General features: G+C 45.3%; 1 protein-coding gene across 1 annotated transcript in view; it reads left to right on the top strand.

Moving 5' to 3' along the window:
* The window catches only part of LOC101645938 (glutamyl aminopeptidase), a 104330-nt gene that overhangs the window by 27249 nt on the left and 57028 nt on the right, over nt 1-20053 (top strand). Inside the window, exons 4-10 of the mRNA XM_004703463.2 lie at nt 7908-8028; nt 9736-9890; nt 10300-10413; nt 14260-14394; nt 15844-15909; nt 18949-19014; nt 19138-19289. Of these exons, the coding sequence (XP_004703520.1) occupies nt 7908-8028; nt 9736-9890; nt 10300-10413; nt 14260-14394; nt 15844-15909; nt 18949-19014; nt 19138-19289 (809 nt within the window). The remainder of the gene's footprint in view (nt 1-7907; nt 8029-9735; nt 9891-10299; nt 10414-14259; nt 14395-15843; nt 15910-18948; nt 19015-19137; nt 19290-20053) is intronic.

Genomic DNA, 20053 nt, shown 5'->3' with positions numbered 1-20053 from the left:
ACACACACACACACACACACACACACACACACCTCCTTTTGTAAATCTATTCTGCAGAATTCAAGAGACCTGGCCAGCAGAAAACAGAGCAGAAAGCTACGAGCAAAGGAATGATCCAGCCTTAAACAGGGAGTTCCCGAACCTGGCTTGACTCGGGCCTCCTGGTGCAGCACGCGGGGTCTGACCTCTTCTTTTCATCGTCCTCCAAGAATTGAAGTTCCATTTCCTGTGTCCATGCCCTGCATCTCTGTTCATTCCCAAAGAGATATGTGCATATTTTTGGAGCCCTCATCTCCCTGTGTGCAGGGGAAAGATGGGGCTTTCTACTCCCGTGAAGAGCGACCGTGTCAGAAACTGACAGGAGCAGTTCTGCCTATGCGTCAGCATCCACCCCAGGGCAGTGAGTTGGCTTGAGTGGTCTGGTGTGCTCTTTTACAAATCGCCCCTCTTGGGCGGTTTATATTTAAATTTCTATCATTTGTCAGTGTTGAGAGCAGAATGGAGTACATGAAAACCTGTTTACTGCATCACCTTGATCCCATTACATCTTTAAGCCTGTTTTATTAGCATATAATCCACATGTCATGTAATTCAATAGTTCAATCATATCAAGAAGTGTACCATCATTCCCACAATCAGTTTTGGAACATTCCCTTCCTTCGTGTACTCCTTGTTATTAGCTTCCCATGCCTCGCCCCACCCCCTCCACCATCATACCCACAAGAAGTCATTCATCCAGTTACTATTTCTATAATTTTCCTATCTTGGATTTCAGATACAAAAAAACAAACACAAAAACTTAACAACAATAACAAAGTAAACAAAAATCTCAATGAAAAAGAAAGTAGAAAACATTGAGAACCAGAGCAAATTTTAAATGGGTCAAAAGGGAGATCAAATGATAAGGTGTTAAATTTTAACCTAAATACATCTGCAGTAGTCCAGTTAAAACAGGAAAAAATATAAGGGCTTAAGCAGAAAGCAAATGTTTTGAGGATGATGATGGCAACAAATGTACAAATGTGCTTGACACAATGGATGGATGTGTGGACTGTGATAAGAATTGTATGAGCCCCCAATATAATGATTAAAAAAAATACAGGAAAAAAATTAAATGGAGCTAGGTTGCTGCTGCAGAACACACCATTCTTAGTGGAAGAAATTCATGAATCAAAAGGCCATTGTTATCGGCTCAGCTCTGGCAGTGTTACTGTGGTACACTAATCACCCGGAATTCAAAATCAGATTACATTGTGCAATCCAAGTATCTCCAATACGCTGCTTCAGTGCTCTTGAGTGTGTTCGTCTTCCCACCAAGAGTTCTCTTATGTCAATAAACATGTAATCGCGACCTGTGTCCATGAGAGCACAGCAGATATTTTTAGCTGACCCAGTCATAATGCATAAAAACTATTATTGCTCCTGTGAAAAAATTAGAGAAATTATGAATTTAGCAAATGACCAGTTTGTTAAGGAAAAGAGTTCACCAAGTTCAGAAGGCTTTTTGGGAGACACAGAGCTGGGTATAATTTTTTTTGAAGATGAGATGCATTATGCATTCATTCAGTTCTCTGGAAAGGGAAAGAGTAGGTTGAAGAATTTAGCAATAAGCCAACTTTGAGGCTTACCAAGGATGGTAGGAATTCTGTTACAATTGTGTTGGCGAAAAAATATCTATTCCTGAGGCTCTCAGGAGGTTTAGATGATTGGGTTTTTAAGTAAATGGAATGTGTGGATTTTGCCCCAGAAACAAACAAGGGAAAAAGAAAAAAATAATAATCTTTTTCCCCAAAAAAGTTTTTGAAGCAAAAGATTTTGATTCAAAAATCACCAAGGTGATGATTTTACGAGAGTAGAGAAGTAGAAAGATTTTATGGATATTAATTACATGAACTAACTCCTAAGTTATGTATAAAATTGTTCCCCACAGTTCTTGCAAGCACCCTAGCAGAGAAAACCATTGCCCTGATACGCATCTTCTCCATTCACTAGTTGAGCCTCCCATTGGGACAAATCACCTTCCATTGCCCAATCCGGAACTTGCTTTCGGCTGTTGTTGGAAACACTGCCCAGCCCTGCTCCGCCCGCGCATTGGTTCTTATCTCTGAGACCGGCCACGCAGCCTCTGTGTCAATCCATCTCGCTGACGGCCTTCCTCATTTCCGTTGCCCCTCCACTTTACCAAGCCTGGTGTCCTTCTGCAGGGCCTAGCTGCTCCTGACAAGATGCCCAAAGTATGCGAGACAAAATCTCGCCAGTAAGGAGTAGGCTTGCGGTACTTGTTCCAAGACAGACCTGCTTGCTCTCTTGGCAGTCCGTGAGACTTTCAATCCTTTCCCGTGCATCCGAGGCTTTAGGAAACAGCGGCTTGGGTCAGGCGCACCTTGGTCCTTAAAGTAACATCTTTGCTTTTCAGCAGATAGATTCTTAAAAGCTTACTGCAATGGAATCAAATCAGAATTGACTTGATGGCGGCGAATTAGAGTTTTATCAACTATATTTCATAACGTAGTCATGTGTTTTGTGGATTATAAACATAATTTTAAGTTTCTAAAATAGCCATCTAATAGAGGCAGGCTCCTTTTATTGTGCTTCACCTTACTGCACCTTGCAGATCCTTTTTTTCTTTTACCAAATTGAAGGTTTGTGGCAACCCTGCATTGAGCATGTCTCTGCTATGAACAGTCTCTCCCTGCCTCGGCCCCACCCCCACCCCCCAAAGAAAGAAGTCTCACTGCCATCGAGCTGATTGTGACGCGGTGACCTGCAGTACAGAGTGGAGCTGTCCCATAGGGTTTCAAGGCCAGAACATGTTTTTAATCATTTTATCGGGGGCTCGTACAACCCTATTACAATCCATACATCAATTGCATCAGGCACGTTTGTACAGATGTTGCCCTCCTTCTTTTCTAGACTTTTACTTTCTATTGAGTCCTTGGTATCAGCTCTTCTTCTCCCCTCCCACCCCCATAACCACCCGGTAAATTGAACATTGCTATTATTTTCATTTCTTACACCCACCACTGTCCCCCTTCCTCCATGTTTGGTTGTTCTTCCCCCTGGAGAGGGGTGTATGGTTATGTGTCCATCATTGTGGTTGGTTCCCCTTTCTCCCTTCCTCTCCCCCTCTTCCCCCTACACTTCTGGTATCACTATTCCCACTCCTGTTCCCGGATTCTGTGTGTCGTGAGCTCCTATTCCTTTCTCTACCTGTGTACGTGTTCTGGTCTAGTCTGAATTGAGAAGCCACACTGGGGTCACGGTAGTGGGGGGTGAGGAAGCCTCAAGGAACCAGAGGAATATAGTGTTTCATGGATGCTTTGCTGCACCCTGGTGGCTCATCCCTTCCCTGTGGCCCCTCTGTGGGGAGATTGCTCCACTGTCGACAGAGGGGCTTTGGAGCTCTGCTCCAGTCCCCTCCTTCTCAACAAAATGTTTTTGTTTGTATGTGTCTGTGATGCCTATTACCCAGTCCCTATGACTCCTCATGATCGCACCGTGCTTCTTGCATTGGACTTGTTGCTTCACTGCTGAATGGTGGCTGTGTAACTTCAAGCCTTTAAGACCCCAGATGCTCTATCTTTTAGTAGCCAGGCACTTCACCACATTTGTTCATGCACCCATTTTGTCTTCAGCGATTGTGTCTGGAGGGTGAACATCTCAGACTGCTGATTGGTTAGAACAAAGTGTTCTTGTATTGAGGAGGGGGGTTATGAGCAGAGGCCCAAAGTCCATCCCCTAGCTCAGTGGTGTATTGCCATATAAATATATGTACATGGACCAATACCTCTGTTTTTGTGGATTGATATATTTACATATGTACAACGTTATGTTTATACTTCTAGCTATTGCTTTGCTTCCTTGGTTCTTCCTCTGTTTCCTCTCACCTTCCTTCTGCCCCACTGTCACTTTGCCCTTATTTCCGCCTCTTGGTACCTCCTCTTAGCTAGTTTTCTGTTGCTCTGACACCCCCCACCCCCAAGGCCATAACATATTTATGGAAGCAAGCTGCCACTCCTCTCTCCTGTGTGGGGGCTGGTTCAAACTGCTGATCTTTTAGTTCAAGGCCTGGGGCTTAGCCACGGTACCGCACTAAACTCTGATGGGAGTCAAATATGCTATGACCGTGTGTGCCCGAGATGCTTGAAAATGTAGCTGGGAGGATAGGACATAAAACGACTCACTTGTGAGTCACAAGCATATTTTGCAGGGTTTTCCCTGCATGCTGGAGATCTCACTTTATGTCTTCGGGGCCCTGGGAGGGTCCTGTGAAATCTCTCCCTGCCATCAAGTCAGTGCTGACTCAGAGGGTCAGCACCTCCCCACCCCCTCCCAGTGGGTTTCTGAGACTGTAACTGTTTAGGGAATAGAAAACCCAGTCTTTCTCCCACCAAGCTGCTGATGATTTTGAACAGTTGACCATTCGGATCGCAGCCCTACGTGTGTAACCATCACACCACCAGAGGTCCTTATGAAGCCTAGTGGCTCAATAGTTAAAGCGCTCTGCTACTATCCCAAAGGTGGCCAGTTAGAACCCACGAATAATTTTGCAACAGAAAGGCGGATAATCTGCCCCTATACAGATGTACAGCCTTGGACACACTAGAGTCTGCTCTTCTCTGTGTATGGAGTCACTCACTATGAGTCGGATGTCTATTGGAAGAGGATCAGATGAGACTGACCAATCCCTTTAGATGAGATGGTGCTAGTTCTACTGGGTGATCAGCAGTGGAAAGGCAGGAGCCCAGTGCATCATCATTCAGCAAGGTGGAGGGGCCACTTGGTCAGAGAGTTCAAAAGACAGATGACATGAAGGGTCCTTATCACCACGCTTTTTCTTATCTAGGGCTAGCAGTTTGTGGGGTATGTAAAGCAAGAGGCCGCTACCTGTCTAACAACCTGTGTTTCTAAGTGATTTCGGAGAAAATGGGATAGGGACAGATTTCAGTTTGGTGCCAGTGGACTTTTCTGGGCCAACAGATCTCAGCTTGCTAGCAAGGAGCAAACAACTCGGGGTCAGTTTACTTAACACAACCTTTCACAGAGTCACTTCAGCAGAATCGGGGCAGCACCATGGATCAAACACTAACATATTTCAGAAACATGTTTATAGTGAGAAAAAAACAGACACAATATAAAACCTCTTATCTGTTCCAGTCAGATAATATTGCAAAATTAGGGTGCCTTACCCTTCCTTCAACATTTTTATTTTCCTGAGCTCCTACATTTAATAATTGTGGATAAGGGCCTGGAGAAGTGTACAAAATGCTTCATCAGTGACACAAAATATTGCACTATTAATAACGGGTATTCATAGAGTTGGTGTTGGTCACTGTGGAGCGTTGCTGTCCCATCATCTCCCACTCATGACAAAGGGAGAGCAAGCAGAAGGAACCCTGGTCCGAACCCACACCGCCCCGGGATCATTGGTGTGCTTCCCTTCAGGGCGGAGGCCATTGTGTTGTCCCCTTGGGGGTTTCTTTCGATTTGCAAACTCTCTACTGCACCGAACCTAATTGTCATTTTCTGATGACATGCCCAAAGTAACAGCGGCAAAGTCTCACCATCCTGCCTTCCAAGCAGCATGGTAGCCATATTTCTTCTAAAACGGAGTTGTTTCTTCTTCAGACAGTCCCTGGTGGACAGAGTTCATTTGACAGCACGACAGTGTCCAGGCATCGGCGCTTTTTGTTTCTTCCTTCTCCGTTGTCCAGGGTTCACAAGCAGATGAGATTGTTGAAGAGACTATGGCTTTGGTCAGCGGACAAAGTCAGCAAAAGAACAGCTTTTGTTTTGTGTGACTGATTTCTTAACAGTTTTATTGGCACGTGATCCACAAATCATACAATTCAATAGTTCAATCACATCTAGAAGAGTGGTACAATCTCTCAAGTTGAGAACATTTCCTTCATTCTTATACTCATCCTTGTTAGCTCCCCATTTCCCCCACCCACTCACCCACCCATGACACACCCCCTAGGAACCATTAATCAAGTTACTTTCTCTATAGATTTACCTGTCCTGGATTTCATACACAGAAATATATATATATTTTAAACTAACAACAATAACAAAGTAAAACATGAAAACCTTTGTTTTTTAACAATGTTAAGGGCGCCTTTCAGCAAAATTGCCCAGTGTAGTACATAATGGTAGAGACCAGACGTGGTAGAAAATCTGAATGAGCCTTGACACACTATAGTTAGCTCACAGATGAAGGATTCTGAAATTTTCAGTTTAAAGCATAGGCATCCTATATAAATATGATGGTTTTATTTTAAATGTGACCACTTCTTTTCATTTACTGATGACCACCCATTGAATCTTCAGATTCATTTAATCTTGGGGAATTTCACGCCACTTCTCACAAACAACGGACCCTGGTGGCATAGTGGTTACACATTTGGCTGCTATCCACAAGGTCAACTGTTCTGAGAGAGAAAGATGAGACTTCCCAATCCCGTCAGGAGTTATAGTCTCGGAAATGCCTGGGGACAGTTCTACTCTGTCCTACAGGGTCCCCATGAGTCAGCATCAACTCAGTGGCAAGAAGTTGAGTAAGTTCACAAATAACATAGGCAGGCAGTAAAGAATTGTATCACCACTTCTGACAGGAGAAAAATAAAAATACTTTAAAAATACAAGGGTAATAATTGAGCGAATGTGTTGTCTTCAGAGATGAAGGTGAGGACATGTTTATGCAAATTTTAAAAGCATGTCTCACCCAGTGGATGTGAGAACAGTTGGTCCAGAGCTTGTTATTCATTGGGTTGCAAACCTCAAGGTCAGTTGTTCAAACCTACCAAGTGCCCTATGGGAGAAAAATGAGACTGTCTGTTCCCTGAAAGAGGTACCATTTCAGAAACAGTGTATCCAAGTGCTGTGAGTCAAAAGCAACGCTGTGGCAGTGGGTCTGGGTCGGTATCAAGACTTATCCTTTGCATTATTGGACCCTCATACTACTCTTCACATCTAAGAAAAGGTAGCCCATGATGTGCGCTAAAATTAGCATTGTGGCTTTTTTTTTAATCTTGAGTCATCTGGACTGATTAAAGAAATGGTCTTATACTTATACAAGGGCATCTTATGTTTGCTTAGGGTCTTTGGTTTGGTTTTGTTTTATTTAGATAGCTCACATCTTTTCCTCATTCACATTCTCAGAAGTAATTATACACTGATGGCCATATCTGTGCCTAATTACATCCTAAAATCCAGAGTCCATGTCTACTTGCATAATGCTATTTTTAGGAGGTTTGAAACAAAAATTTCTATATTTGGTTTGGTTCATAAATTACTTTTCTGGGACACTTAGCCAATTGATATCACTCCCCAAGATGCTTCCCTCCCAGGGAAAGTTTGGATCCTTATAGTTTAGGCTATGGGAAGAAATAGTTAAGATACCAAAAGGATAATTTGAGTAACTGAATAAAATAGCACAAATGGAAAGTATGTATTCAAGTATTCTTTAGAGGAGAAACATCATATGATTTCATTTCCCCAAAGACAAATTACTTAGAGCTATAGATCAGTTGATGGATGGACATCCAGAAAGATGGGAAAATGAGTGAATGGATGTGTTATTCTCAAATCGATAAAAAGACAGCCATTCAGAAGATCATATACCTCTTCCATAGAAAACTGTATCATCTCCAAATGTCTAGGCAACTGTATCAGCTATGATATCTTATGTCTAGTTATTAATATAAGTCAGCGAGGGATGCAATATTATTGTCCTTTTTCATCTGAGTTTCAGAGATGTAAAGCGACTAGTCTAAGGCAGAATTAGAACTCAAATTATGTTTATCTGACTCCAAAATCCACCCTCCTTCCACCATTCATATATCTTTGTTTTTGTGTTATCCAATACAAAATACATTCCACTGACAATTGGTGTTTTTTTTTCATAGCTCACTATTTATGTCCAGCCAGAACAAAAGCACACAGCAATATATGCTTCAAACATAACTAAAACTGTGTTTGATTATTTTGAAGAATACTTTGATATGGAGTATGTTCTTCCTAAATTGGGTGAGAATTCATGTTTTATTTTCTTATTCTTAATAATGTCATTGTTTCCTCCTCAGTTAACTCACTCCCTCTAATGATAACATCCTTATTCAATGATCATTCCCAACTGCTAGAAGTTCCAGCCTTGTTTCTGGATTCCTCCGAGAATAACATCTGTACCCTGTTCTTAGCAGACCAATGAACAGCCCTCTATGTCTCAAGAAAGGGGAAAGTACGAGCACAAACTGCAGAGCTTGATAGTGACGGAGCCAAAAGAGCAAGTGCAATCTCTTACTTGAACCAGCCAGTGTAGCTTGGGACGGGGCTTCACACGTTTGCTGTGCTCTCCTCCTCCTCCCTGCCTGCATTTTCTTATTTTCTCTCTAGCTCCCAGGCCCTGCTCTCCACACTCTTTGAGACACATTTTCAAGCTTGTCGGAGTGGACTCCATCTTCCAGTTTCCCCAGAAATAGCACTGGCCCTTCTGAGACGCTAAGCTGTCCATGCACTGGAAATAATTAATGATAATGACAGTAGTCACCAAAGAGTTGAGGTATAAAGCGTGTCTTTGGGTTAAGTATTATGTGCGGTAAACATGTCTGCCCACCATTGAAGAGAGAATCTCTGAACAAAATAAACAAATCCAAAAATAAAAGTGACATGAGAAGGAAAATCCTGCTGCAACCCTGACCTCTACTGAAGATAGCGCCACTTTTTACGTTTTTGAAAAATGCTTTAGGAAACACTCTGGAACCAGAAAGAAGAGGCTTGTTCTTATGTGGCCAATGAAAGCTCAGTGGATTTCCATGCAAATCATTGATCAATGTCATTTAAAAATCACATTTGGACAAGAGTTCCTTCCCTGGGGAAATTATATGATGTCGGCTAGTCATTCGAGTCACAGAATTTAACATGGACCCGATCCCCACAGTCTTATCCTGTCAACCAGCATGGCTGGTATGACGACTGGCAACATAAGGAAGAGGAGGTGGAGGTCCTTATAGAACTTAACTGTTTAGGTCTGGAAGGGAAGTTAGAAAGAATATAGTCAATTTCATGTTTCTTATTTAATACAGGTCATTGGGTCATAAGGGAGCCCTGAGGGCATAGTGGGTTATGGATGGGGCAGTTCCACCTGCCCAGTGGGGTCGCTGTGCACTGGCACTGACGGGCACAGGGTTGTTGTCTGACAGGTGGGTGGTAAACTATTGGATTGGGGGTGGGGGGATCACGTTGACCTTCAATGAGACAGCTCTCTTGGGGGAAGGTAGGTTTTTATATTATCTAATCTTCCATCTCCTGGGCTAGAGATCTACTTCTGTATACTCATCAGCTTCCAAATCCTCCTCTAAGATTGGCTCTCTCATTCTTCATAGGTTATCCCCCAAAACAAAGGCTCCTTGTTACCTAAGGGAAAGCATGGGGGAGGGGAGGATGCTTATCAAAACTGAAGCATAGAGAGGTGGCCTTGGGATGAGGACTGCCATCCCGGTCCTTCTTGGTGGGGGCTTGGGGCGGAGGGGACACACACACTGGTACCTGGAAGCAACAGAAAAACTCCTTGCATATTCAGGGCCAAAGGGTATGAACAAAGAGATGGCCATTTTTCCCTCTGAGAAATTCTTTTTCGCCCCTTAAAAGCATTCACCCAAAGACCTCCATGTAGTTAGGAAGGTTAGGAAGCAAGTGGGAAGACGTCCTTCTCACAGAGTCTTGCTTGTCCCACAGATAAAATTGCGATCCCGGATTTCGGCACCGGGGCCATGGAGAACTGGGGGCTCATCACTTACCGAGAAACCAACTTGCTCTACGACCCCAACGAATCGGCCTCGTCCAACCAGCAGAGGGTGGCCAGTGTGATCGCCCACGAACTCGTGCACCAGGTATGGGAGCCTGGGCATCGTATCCATTTGCTTTAAAGGGGACTGAAGACACAGGGATCATTTAATCACGGCAGAGCCGATAAACACTGCCCACGTAGAAAGCGCCCGGTGAGAACCCTGCGTGGTGCTACCCACACCAGACATACCTTCTGAAACACATGGTTTTGCCACCAACGAAATCGCAGGAGAGCGCCGTGCAAGTTGACATATTCCCAGCAATTCCTTAAAAAGGTGAAGGAGACGTTCGGGTGCTCAGATAAAGAGAAAGCAAGCAGGGAATAACTGCCAGGTCGATCCCTGACACTTCCGGGGCACAGCGCGTCTCAAAGGGCTCTGGGGCTTTCTATTTAAAACATTAAGAATGTAACTGTCATTCTGTTTGTTTGTTTTTGTTTGCTTATCATTTCAGTGGTTTGGCAATGTTGTGACCATGGACTGGTGGGAAGACTTGTGGCTAAATGAAGGGTTTGCTTCCTTCTTCGAGTACCTGGGGGTAAACCAGGCAGAACCCGACTGGCAGATGGTGAGTTCGGGTCACCCAGGCGCTGGGATCTCTGCTTCTCTCATGCTGTTCGGCTTTAGTGCCTCTGGACTCTGACCGTGGTCTCCTGGGTCATGGTGACCCAGGGCTAGGGACTTGGGAATTCCACTGTGAGCATGGGTGGGGCCAACTGACTCCCACGGAACTGTACCTCATGCACAGCCCACGCGCAGGCCCAGGGGCAACAGACTGCGACAATCTAGGGATATGTTGATGTCATCACTCAAGAACATGTGGAAAGGCAAGGGGTGGGTGGGAGAGAGTAGCTCCCTTTGAAAATGCCAACTCTGTGTCCAGGAAAATATGTATTAACCCTTTGAAAACACTCCAAGCCTCACTTTGTAACTGACTTACCTTACACAGTTGGTGTTGTGTGGTGTAGGGAGAAAGAAAAACTTATAAGCTTAGCACAGTTCCTGCACTTAAAGTGTTCCCAAATTGGGGTTTGGCCAGAGGAGGGATTAGAGAACGCATGAGACAGTGGGAGAGACTGCGATAAGTATCACAGGGCTACCTCCTAGAATAAGAACGTGATTGCACAGGTCAAGAAGAAATCTGAGAACCAGGGAGAGAACTTGCCCGGTGTCACACAGATACTTGGTAACAAGGATTACAGTTGAATTTCTTGTCACCAAGCACATGATTCTTTCTACCGATCTAACCTTCTTAAAAACAAAATCCAGCTCAAACGCATCATGACTGGCAGAAATCACATGGTTTCTTAGATATGTGACAGGTACCCTGGCTGAGAGCAAGTTCTATAACTGCCTTGGTAAGGTTCCTTCTCGATAAAATAAGAGCACTGTTCTCTGCCGCATATACTTAAAAACATCCAAGACAAGAGCATGAGGAAGGGACTTCAAAGGGTTCATGGGGAGAAAATGGGATTAAAACATAATGGAATTGCCCCATTAACTCTTCTAGAGTCCTCAGACAATGATATTAGTATGCCCCATACCCGTGAGAGACCTGGAACTGAAATCCTCCAGCTCCTATAAAACTCTACAGATATTGTTGGGCTTTTTCCCCTAGAAAATCTAGGTCTTTTGCTATTTATATTTGGGTCATACAATTATTTTTATTGGTTGGTGTGTATGACTGGAGGTGGGTGCAGGTGGGGAACTGGAGGTTATGTATTAGGTCGACTACTGCCCTCTACTGGGACAGAATAAAAGCACAACGTCTGGCCTCACGTTTCCTTTGGGTGAAGCTATAGGCTTCCATCGCTTATTTTAAAAGGTGAAAAAAAGCTATTGGGCAATAACCACTTCCTGAAATATCCTCTTTTAGGACAGGACTGACATTTTGGTCAGCTAATTGTGGTGGGAGGCTATCCTGTGTGGTGTAGGTTGTTCGGCATTATCCCTAGCCTCTAATTGTGAGGACCAGGCGGTGTCTTGTCCAGTTGCTTTGGTTGCTATGAGTCAGAATTAACGCAAGAGTAACTACCAACACCAACTACCAACCCCTACCCTCTCGGTGCTGGTGGCACCCCCACCTCCCTGTGGCAGACCCATTTCCCTAGCGTTCACAGTCTCCCCCAATGGAAGAACACAGGCATTTTCTGACTTCAGAATATATGGAAGAATTGTCAGTAAGAATTTCTCTTGCCCTTTCTTCTCTATCCTTTAAAGTAGCCTAATGTCCTTCTTAGAGCAAAATGGTCTGGCTATTGATTCATAAATCATAATTAGTACTGTCTGATATCCAATTTCAGCATTAAAAAACCTGATAATCTTCCGGAATAATTTGACACCATTCTTCAAGGATGCTTTCATTACATGGTCTCACACATTCATTCACTTATTTGGTCTTTAAGTCAGTGAGTCATTGTTAGTCTGGATAAACTAGAGAAACAAATCCAGAGAGACTCATATGTGTATAAGAAAGAGCTTTATATTCAAGAGCAATTGGAATATTGAGAAAACATCCTAGCCCAGTTCAGATCAAATCCATAAGTACAATTTTAGCCCATATGTCCAATATTAGTCCATCAATTCCTCTTTAGGCTCACGCAGCCATGCAATAATGCCAAATGCAGGAAGATCACAGACCATTGGGTGGAAAGTCTTGTGGATCCAGTGGTGGTATAAGCATCTCAGTGCTGGTAGGGGTCTCACTTCCAGGGTTCTAGCACAGCTCCATGTGTCTTGTCTGCAGGAATGTCTTGCAGGGAGTGAGTGTGTGTCCGGCCTCCAGCAAGCTATTTATCTCCTAAGCACCTCCAAATGAAGTCATCAAGCTGCGACCTAATTGGCTGGCTAAACTCCACCCCTTCACTCTCAAACTGACACCAGACTATGTAATTACCACAGTCATCAAACGCTAGAGAGGACCCCACAATGAATAAGACACAAGTTTTGCCCTTAAGAAGTTTGAAGAGCATTTGATAAGTACCACCATGGCATCAATAGTTCCTGTCACGGGGTAAAATAAAAATTTAAAAACCTGAAGACCAGAGAGGTAACAGAGCTATCCCAATGTCACACAGACACAATAACACCAGGACCAAAGTCAATGTTCAGTAACCCAGAGCAGGGTTCTTTCTATGGACCCAAAACTACAGATGCCAAGTCAAGAGGATCTTGATGGGCAGCCACTGAAAGCAAAGCCAAATTCCCTGCCTTGTGTCCTTTCTGATGCAGAGCAGCCCTGGAGGACTAGGGAGCACTGCCCCCATGTAGTTTTCGCAGACGTATCTCTGTCCTCCGTTTGCTCCAGCTGAGGAGCTGGTGGGTTTGAACTGCTGATGTCACGATTAGCAGGCCAGCAAGTAAACAAACTGAACATAAAGTATCTCTATGGGAAATATTTTTAATCAAGCAGGACCAATAACGTTCGGTGTGTATTTCTAGTGGTTGTGACTGAAGAGAGCTAGATTTCTAGATGTAGTTGTTTAAGGGTCCAAATAATAACAACGGCTAAGGTGTTGGTTTTTCACTGTGTGACGGGCATGCAGACGAATGCTCTGGATGCACACCTCACTGAGCCCCTTCACAGCTCAAACCTGGGGGGTGCCACCAGCATCCCTACTAAGCAAGCAAGGGGTCTCATTGGTCTCACCGGCTAGAGACCCAAAAACGGAGCTTGGAACCTAACAAGTCTGAAATGGTGTGACACTTAGTAACTGCTTCATTGTGCGGAAAAAACCTGGGGCTGAAAGGAGAAACCAAACAATAGGTCTCAAACATTAACTAATGTTTTTTCCCATGAATCCATTCACTACGGTCTTTCCAAATTCCAATGACAAGTTGAAGCGAAAACGAAGATTGGGCATCGCCCTTCCTCGCTAATTCTCAGAAGAACCTCTAAGACGCTCTCATCCTCCCACTCTACAGATACAGAAAGCGGTGTTTAAACAGTTTGACGGTACCCCAAAGTGACACAGAAATGGCAGACACTAAACCCGCTGAGGCTTGCATCAGTGGGCATAACGTAACAACTGTGAGGGCGGTTCAGCACCAGAGAGGATTTCCTTCTGTTGTGTGCATGCGTCACTGTGGTTCCAGACCTACTGACTGGCACCTAACCACAACTGCAGGCAACGAGATTGGTGCGGGGTTTTGCGTGTTCTGGGCCAGTCATTTAGAGAGAACGGGTAGAGGCACTGCACACAGACTAGGGGGATGAAATCCATAAATATAGATTAGAACAGCACAAAATATGATTTGTTTGGGAAATGAATGTTTTAGGCTTTTTTTCAAATGACTGGAAGATTGGTTTATGCTTACTCCCCCCCCCCCCCTGCTTTTATTACCGAGATGCTATTTTAAAGTCTAAGTTAGTGTCCAGACAATGCCATCTGTCTGTTTCCTTCTGCTCTGTCAGCGTGACCAGATGTTACTGGAAGACGTGCTACCGGTGCAAGAGGATGATTCCCTGATGTCCTCCCACCCCATTGTCGTCACGGTGTCCACCCCGGCCGAAATCACATCTGTGTTTGACGGAATATCCTACAGCAAGGTGCGGAGAATATAGCCCTGTGCTGAGCTGCTTCCTGTCCCGTGGCCCTTAGAGCCCTTAGACGCTAACTTGCAGTCATCGAACCCATTTCTCCCTGAACACTGCGTATGCCCGTGGGTTGAAGCTATTAGGTCAAACATAAATGCTCCAAGTGTGTAACCTTCTTCTAGGTGCAAACACAACTTGTGATACATAATCCATTACGGCAAACACTAGAAAAGTATCTTATGGGGAGCGTCATTTACTTGAAAGTTGATTTAAAGTTTTATAACTTGTACATTTTAGTACTAATCCTACAACGCCGAAAGGAAAGTAGGGAGCGGAGTGTTTATAAAATTCTACAGACGGAGGAAAAGCTAATGAGGCTTCACCCTGCAGGATATTTTGTGCCTAAATGGTGTCTATCCAGAGGTCAGCGTTTGAGCAGGTCATTTCTTGGCTCCCTGCTCCACTCCCCTCTGTTGCCTGGAGTCGTTGTCTTTTCCATACATAGAGTCAGGCAGCTGCTATCCTGGAAGAACTGTCCCTTATTTATCACACTACGTTAGGACACCCCTCCCCGCCCCCACGTGCTCCGGACGTTCTCTTTCATTAGGAGAGCTCCAATCGGGTTGACTGGGTGAAGTACAATGGCGACCCGAAGCTCCAGTCGCTAAAAGGATCGCCTTTCTCTTTGAACCCGCTGCCCGCAAGTGGATTCCAACTGACAGTGACCCCAGAGCACAGAGCCCCACTGTCCCACGGGGCTTCCCGGCTGTGAGGAGCTCCGAGGGAGCCGTGGGGGACACGCTGGGCTGCCAACCCCCAAGTCAGCAGTGGGAACCCACCAGCCACGTCCTGGGAGAAAGATGAGGCTGGTCGTGAGATGTGTTTTGTTGTTATTTTAATTCTTTGTGGGAGGAGCCTTGGTGGTTCTGCTTGGCTGTTAACTGAACACCCAGCGGTGTGAACTCCCGAGGAGCCCACTAGTGCTCTGGGGCTGAAGGTGGGGGTTGCAGGGGTAGGGGGTGGGGAGTGGTAAGGGGCTTCCATAAAGATTGACCGCCGGGAAACCCAGCGGGGCTCTTCTCCGCTTTCCCGCAGGGTGGCTGAGAGGCGGATCCAAGGGATGGCCACGGGAACCTGCCACCTCTTTGTTCCCCAGAGAGGCCGGTGGGTCGCACCCTCTAACCTTTTCATGGGCAGACCTTCCGTCTGCTTCACCGCTGTGCCCCGGGCTCCCCATTTCTCACCCTCTGGGAGGACTCGGAGAGGCAGAGCGGCCCGCAGCAGGGCGCCCGAAGGTGGCCTTCTCTTTCCTAGGATCACAGCGTGACCCACACCCTGGCATGTAGCAGGCTCACTCACGCAGGGAAATGGCCTAACAAATAAGAGCCTGGGTGCGAGCCGCCACCGCGATGACTGAGGCTGCCGCTCATTAGTTTAATTCTTCGTTGTTTGCCATCTCAGGGAGCTTCCATTCTACGAATGCTGGAAGACTGGATAACACCAGAGAAATTCCAGAAAGGATGTCAGGTATGACGTATTACGTAAAGTGGGTTTCAACCCCAAAACCCTTTCTGTGTCAGAGTACAATGGTGTGCCCCATGGCCTTCTATGGCTGGTTTTGGGTTTTGTTTCTGCCCCGCCCCCCACCCCACCCCCAAGTACATCCCCAGCCCTGTCTTCCAATGCACCTCTTCCTCAGTTCTGGCCCAGAACCTTCCTAAAATGGCCAAGTGCACTCACTGCCATCAAGAAGATTCCAAATCAGAGTAACCTTCCATAGGGTTTGTGAGACTGTAAAGCTTCAGGGCAGCAGAGAGCCTCACCTTCCACAGAGCAGCTGCCAGGGATTCCTAATTAAATTAAACTGGGGAAGAAAAAAAACATCTCACTGCCACCCAATGGATCAATTCTAACTCATAGTAACCCTATAGAACAGAGTAGAACTGCCCCTGTGGGTTTCGGATGCTGTAAATTTTTACAGGAGCAGAAAGCCTCATCTTTCTCCTGAGGAGCAGTTGGTGAGTTCGAACTGTTGACCTTGTGGATAGCAACCCACTTTATGATGTCCCACATACACCTCCAGGCCTCCTTGAATAAGTGAATAAAAGCTCAATGAAATTCCCTACCACTGAATCAATTCCAATGCATGGCAACATTTTAGGACAGGGTCTAACTGTCCCTGGGGGTTTCTGAGACTGTAATTCATCATGGCAGTGGAAACACCACCTTTCTCCCATGAAGCAGGTCGTGGTTTTGAACTGCTAACCTCATGCTTATTAGCCCAATGCATAACCCATTACACCCCCACAACTCCTATAACCAATATAAGCCACACTCAATAAACTAGATGGGGCTCTCAGGTCCCAGAAAGACGTTTTCAGAATCCCCTGTCCCAAAAGATCGCTATGAGTCATCATCAACTCCATGACAATGAGGGAGGGAGCTCTAGTGGTGTAGTGAATCACACGCTGGGCTGCCAACCACAAGGTCAGCAGTTCAAAACCACCAGTTGCTGTCTGCAGGAGCGCGATAAGGTTGTCTACTCCTTTGGAAGTCGTCTCTGAAGCCACTCAGGGCCATTGGCGCTGCCTGACTCACGATGAGTCTAAGTAGACTTGATGGCAGTGCGTGTGGCTGTTTTGACAGTCACCTCAGAGAAGGTCCTGCCATTCGCTTTCCAAAGAGGCGGCCGGTGAAGACCCCCGGGATGCACTGTTCAACTCAGACCCAAAGGAAGTGACCAGGAATTGGAATCAACTCAATGGCAATTGGTTGATACACTATTTATTTACATTTCTATTCTAAGCCAATGGTTACGACAAGGTAAGCTACTGCAACTAGAACAACAGCAAGGAGCACGGTTGAAAAGCAGGCACACGAGACATGGTGGTTCAGGACTCACAATTTTCATAGTAATCTCAGGAAAGTCTCTTCATCTCTCTAGGCATTGCTTTCCTTCACCCCCAAAAGATGGCAGTTGGATTAAATTAATATTTAAAGTCCCCACCCTAATTCCAGCAGTGCATGTGTGTAAGTTCAAACCATTGTGAGTGTACAAATAAATGCTCCTAAATCACTTTGAACGTCTACCTTAAGAAGATACTGTTCAGTAGAAGTTTCTGTCAACAGAGAGCTTTGGTTGTCATTGTTACCATTTGCCGTACTCAAAGAGTTTATTAAGACAGAACGAATGATTTCTTGCAAACTGCAATGAATATCTGTCATTGGCAAAGTCCACATCCTTTCATTCTGCCTTCCTTTGCCTGCCCTCTAGTGGTAGCGTTGAGTAGTGGATTAATGAAAAAGAACAAATATACGCAGAGCTTTCCAAACTTCCCTCAGCTCTCTTGCAGGGTTCTTGCAACAGTTCTGCGTATACTGTTTCCCCCAGAAAACTGTGACTTAGGCCCTGAAGCTACTGAACATTAAAGCAACGTAGAGTCGCTCTTTCCGTGGGAGAAAGATGAGACAGCCTTAGTGTCTTAGTGGTTATGTGTTGGGCACCTAACCACAAGGTCGGCAGTTTGAAACCACCAGCCACTCCGTGGGAGAAAGTGGAGGCGTTCCACTCCCTTAAAGAAGTACAGTCTCGCAAACCCAGGCGGGTAGCTGTACTCTGACATAGGATCACTATGCGTTGAAATGGACTCGGTGGCAGTGAGTTTGAGTTTTTTTGCTTGGTGTCTCGGGAAATCTGCAGGGACCCTTCTACTCTGTCCTAGAGAGTCGCTGAGTCACACTCAACTTGATGGCAGTGAGTTTGGTTGTTTTGTTTGGTGTGATGGCGCCACCTAGTGTCCGAGATGAGAAAGCACCGGTATAAATGAAGGTAGAGGATGCAGCTTTTTCACGCCACCACGTCAAGATGAAGAATTTTGGATCTCTGGTAGTAGTCAAAATGAGGGGCACAAATAGTTAAGAACTCTACTACTAACAGAAAGGTTAGTAATTCGACCCCATCAAGAAGTCACCCGGAAGAACGATCTCGTGATCTCTTGCTAAACAAGCCCTGCAGAGCCATTGTACTCTCTCCAGGTGGAATCTCCCCAAGTCAGAATCCACTCAGCAGCCGCTGGTGGTTGTTGATGATCTCCTTACGGGCAGTGGACGCTTACTGAGCATGCATCTCTGCTTAAGTAACTTACAGCACCTGTCCCCAAAGAGTCGCCCTTGTTCCTTCCTCTGGCCACAACTCCATTAAATAACAGCCCCCCCCCCAAAAAAAAAAAAAACAACCAACATATCACATTGGTCAGCATAAGATATCCATTCTGCTTTACAAATGAAAGACTCCTTGTACTCTGTTTTTAACGTTCACAAAAAGAACGAACACCTCATATGGGTCAGCAAAAATTCTCCATTCTGCTTTACAAAGAAAGTATTGCTTGTGCTGTGTTTTTGTAGTGCACAAAGTGTTCTATAGACAGGGTATAGCGCATTTCATTTTAGGTAGGCCAGCTATGATTCTCCATTAGGGTGAAATACGAGTATGATTCCTGCCTATGTTATAGAGATGTGAGAAAAGCAAACATTGACTTTTAAAATAGTTTTCTATCATTCACACAGATTTATTTGAAAAAATACAAATTCCAGAATGCAAAGACATCAGATTTTTGGGACGCTCTGGAAGAGGTAAGCAAGAAGAGTATGCCTTTGTATGTTCGTCTTTCCCACCAAGCACTTCTTTTGGGCTGGTCATTATGGCCTTTGGGTTTCCTTTTTAATATGCTCGTGCTCGTGTTTTTAAAACATTAGGCAAGTGGCTTACCTGTGAAAGAAGTCATGGACACCTGGACCAGACAGATGAGCTACCCTGTGCTTCATGTGAGCGACACAAGGAACATCACACAGAAACGCTTTCTGCTGGACGCCAAGGCAAACGCTTCGCAGCCACATTCCGATCTTGGGTAAGGCGATGCAATGCATCTCACGAGGGCAGCTTTGGTGAAAATGCTGGCTGCTTGTCTTAGGACTTTCTCTTGGGTTACATGCTTGTTGGGTGGTCGTAGAAAGGAACAGAGGCTTGGTGGGGAGGGGAGCAGGATTCCAAAATAGCTGAAGGGCCTAAGAGGTTCAAAATGGTGACCTGCCCACATGCAGTATGTCCTGTTCTTCCAAGACTGCGTGGCAATAAAGGAGAAGGATGACTAACGGTCGTCAATCCTACAGTGCGAACAAGTCAGAGAGGAGGAACCACAGGCATCGTAGAGTTCCAGGACAGGAAGGCAGAAAACCGGCACCGGAAGACAAATCCACATACTGATAAGGGTCTCTGGAGCAAGAGTGAGAGCTGACTCTCTCTACCCCTGGGCGGCGTCGGGCCCTGTCAGCATGAAGAGTGGAGGGCAAGTGTGAGAAATGAGGTGTGAAACAGGGCAATTCATCTGAAGTCTAGACTTAGGACAATTGTACCAGTCAGAAAGACACCCTTCCCCCTCCACCTTCTCTTCACCCACTCCCATGCCTCCCACACAGAAGTCCCGGAAGTCTGGCGTTTTCCACAGGTAGAAATCCAGAAGGACTTTTATACCTGCCACCAAGAATTAATTTAGTCCTTCTTTCTCAAATTGAGGAGCCCTGGTGGCCTACCGGTCTATGACCTGAGCTACGTCAGCCGTTCAAAACCACCAGCGGCTCCACTGGAGAAAGATGAGGCTATAAACCAAAGGGG

Source organism: Echinops telfairi, unplaced genomic scaffold, assembly GCF_000313985.2.
Source record: "Echinops telfairi isolate 266 unplaced genomic scaffold, ASM31398v2 ScPeMD7_7468;HRSCAF=8506_0, whole genome shotgun sequence".
Classification (NCBI taxonomy): domain Eukaryota; kingdom Metazoa; phylum Chordata; class Mammalia; order Afrosoricida; family Tenrecidae; genus Echinops; species Echinops telfairi.
Note: the sequence above shows the minus strand (reverse complement) of the source record. Positions and strands in the feature narration are given on the sequence as shown.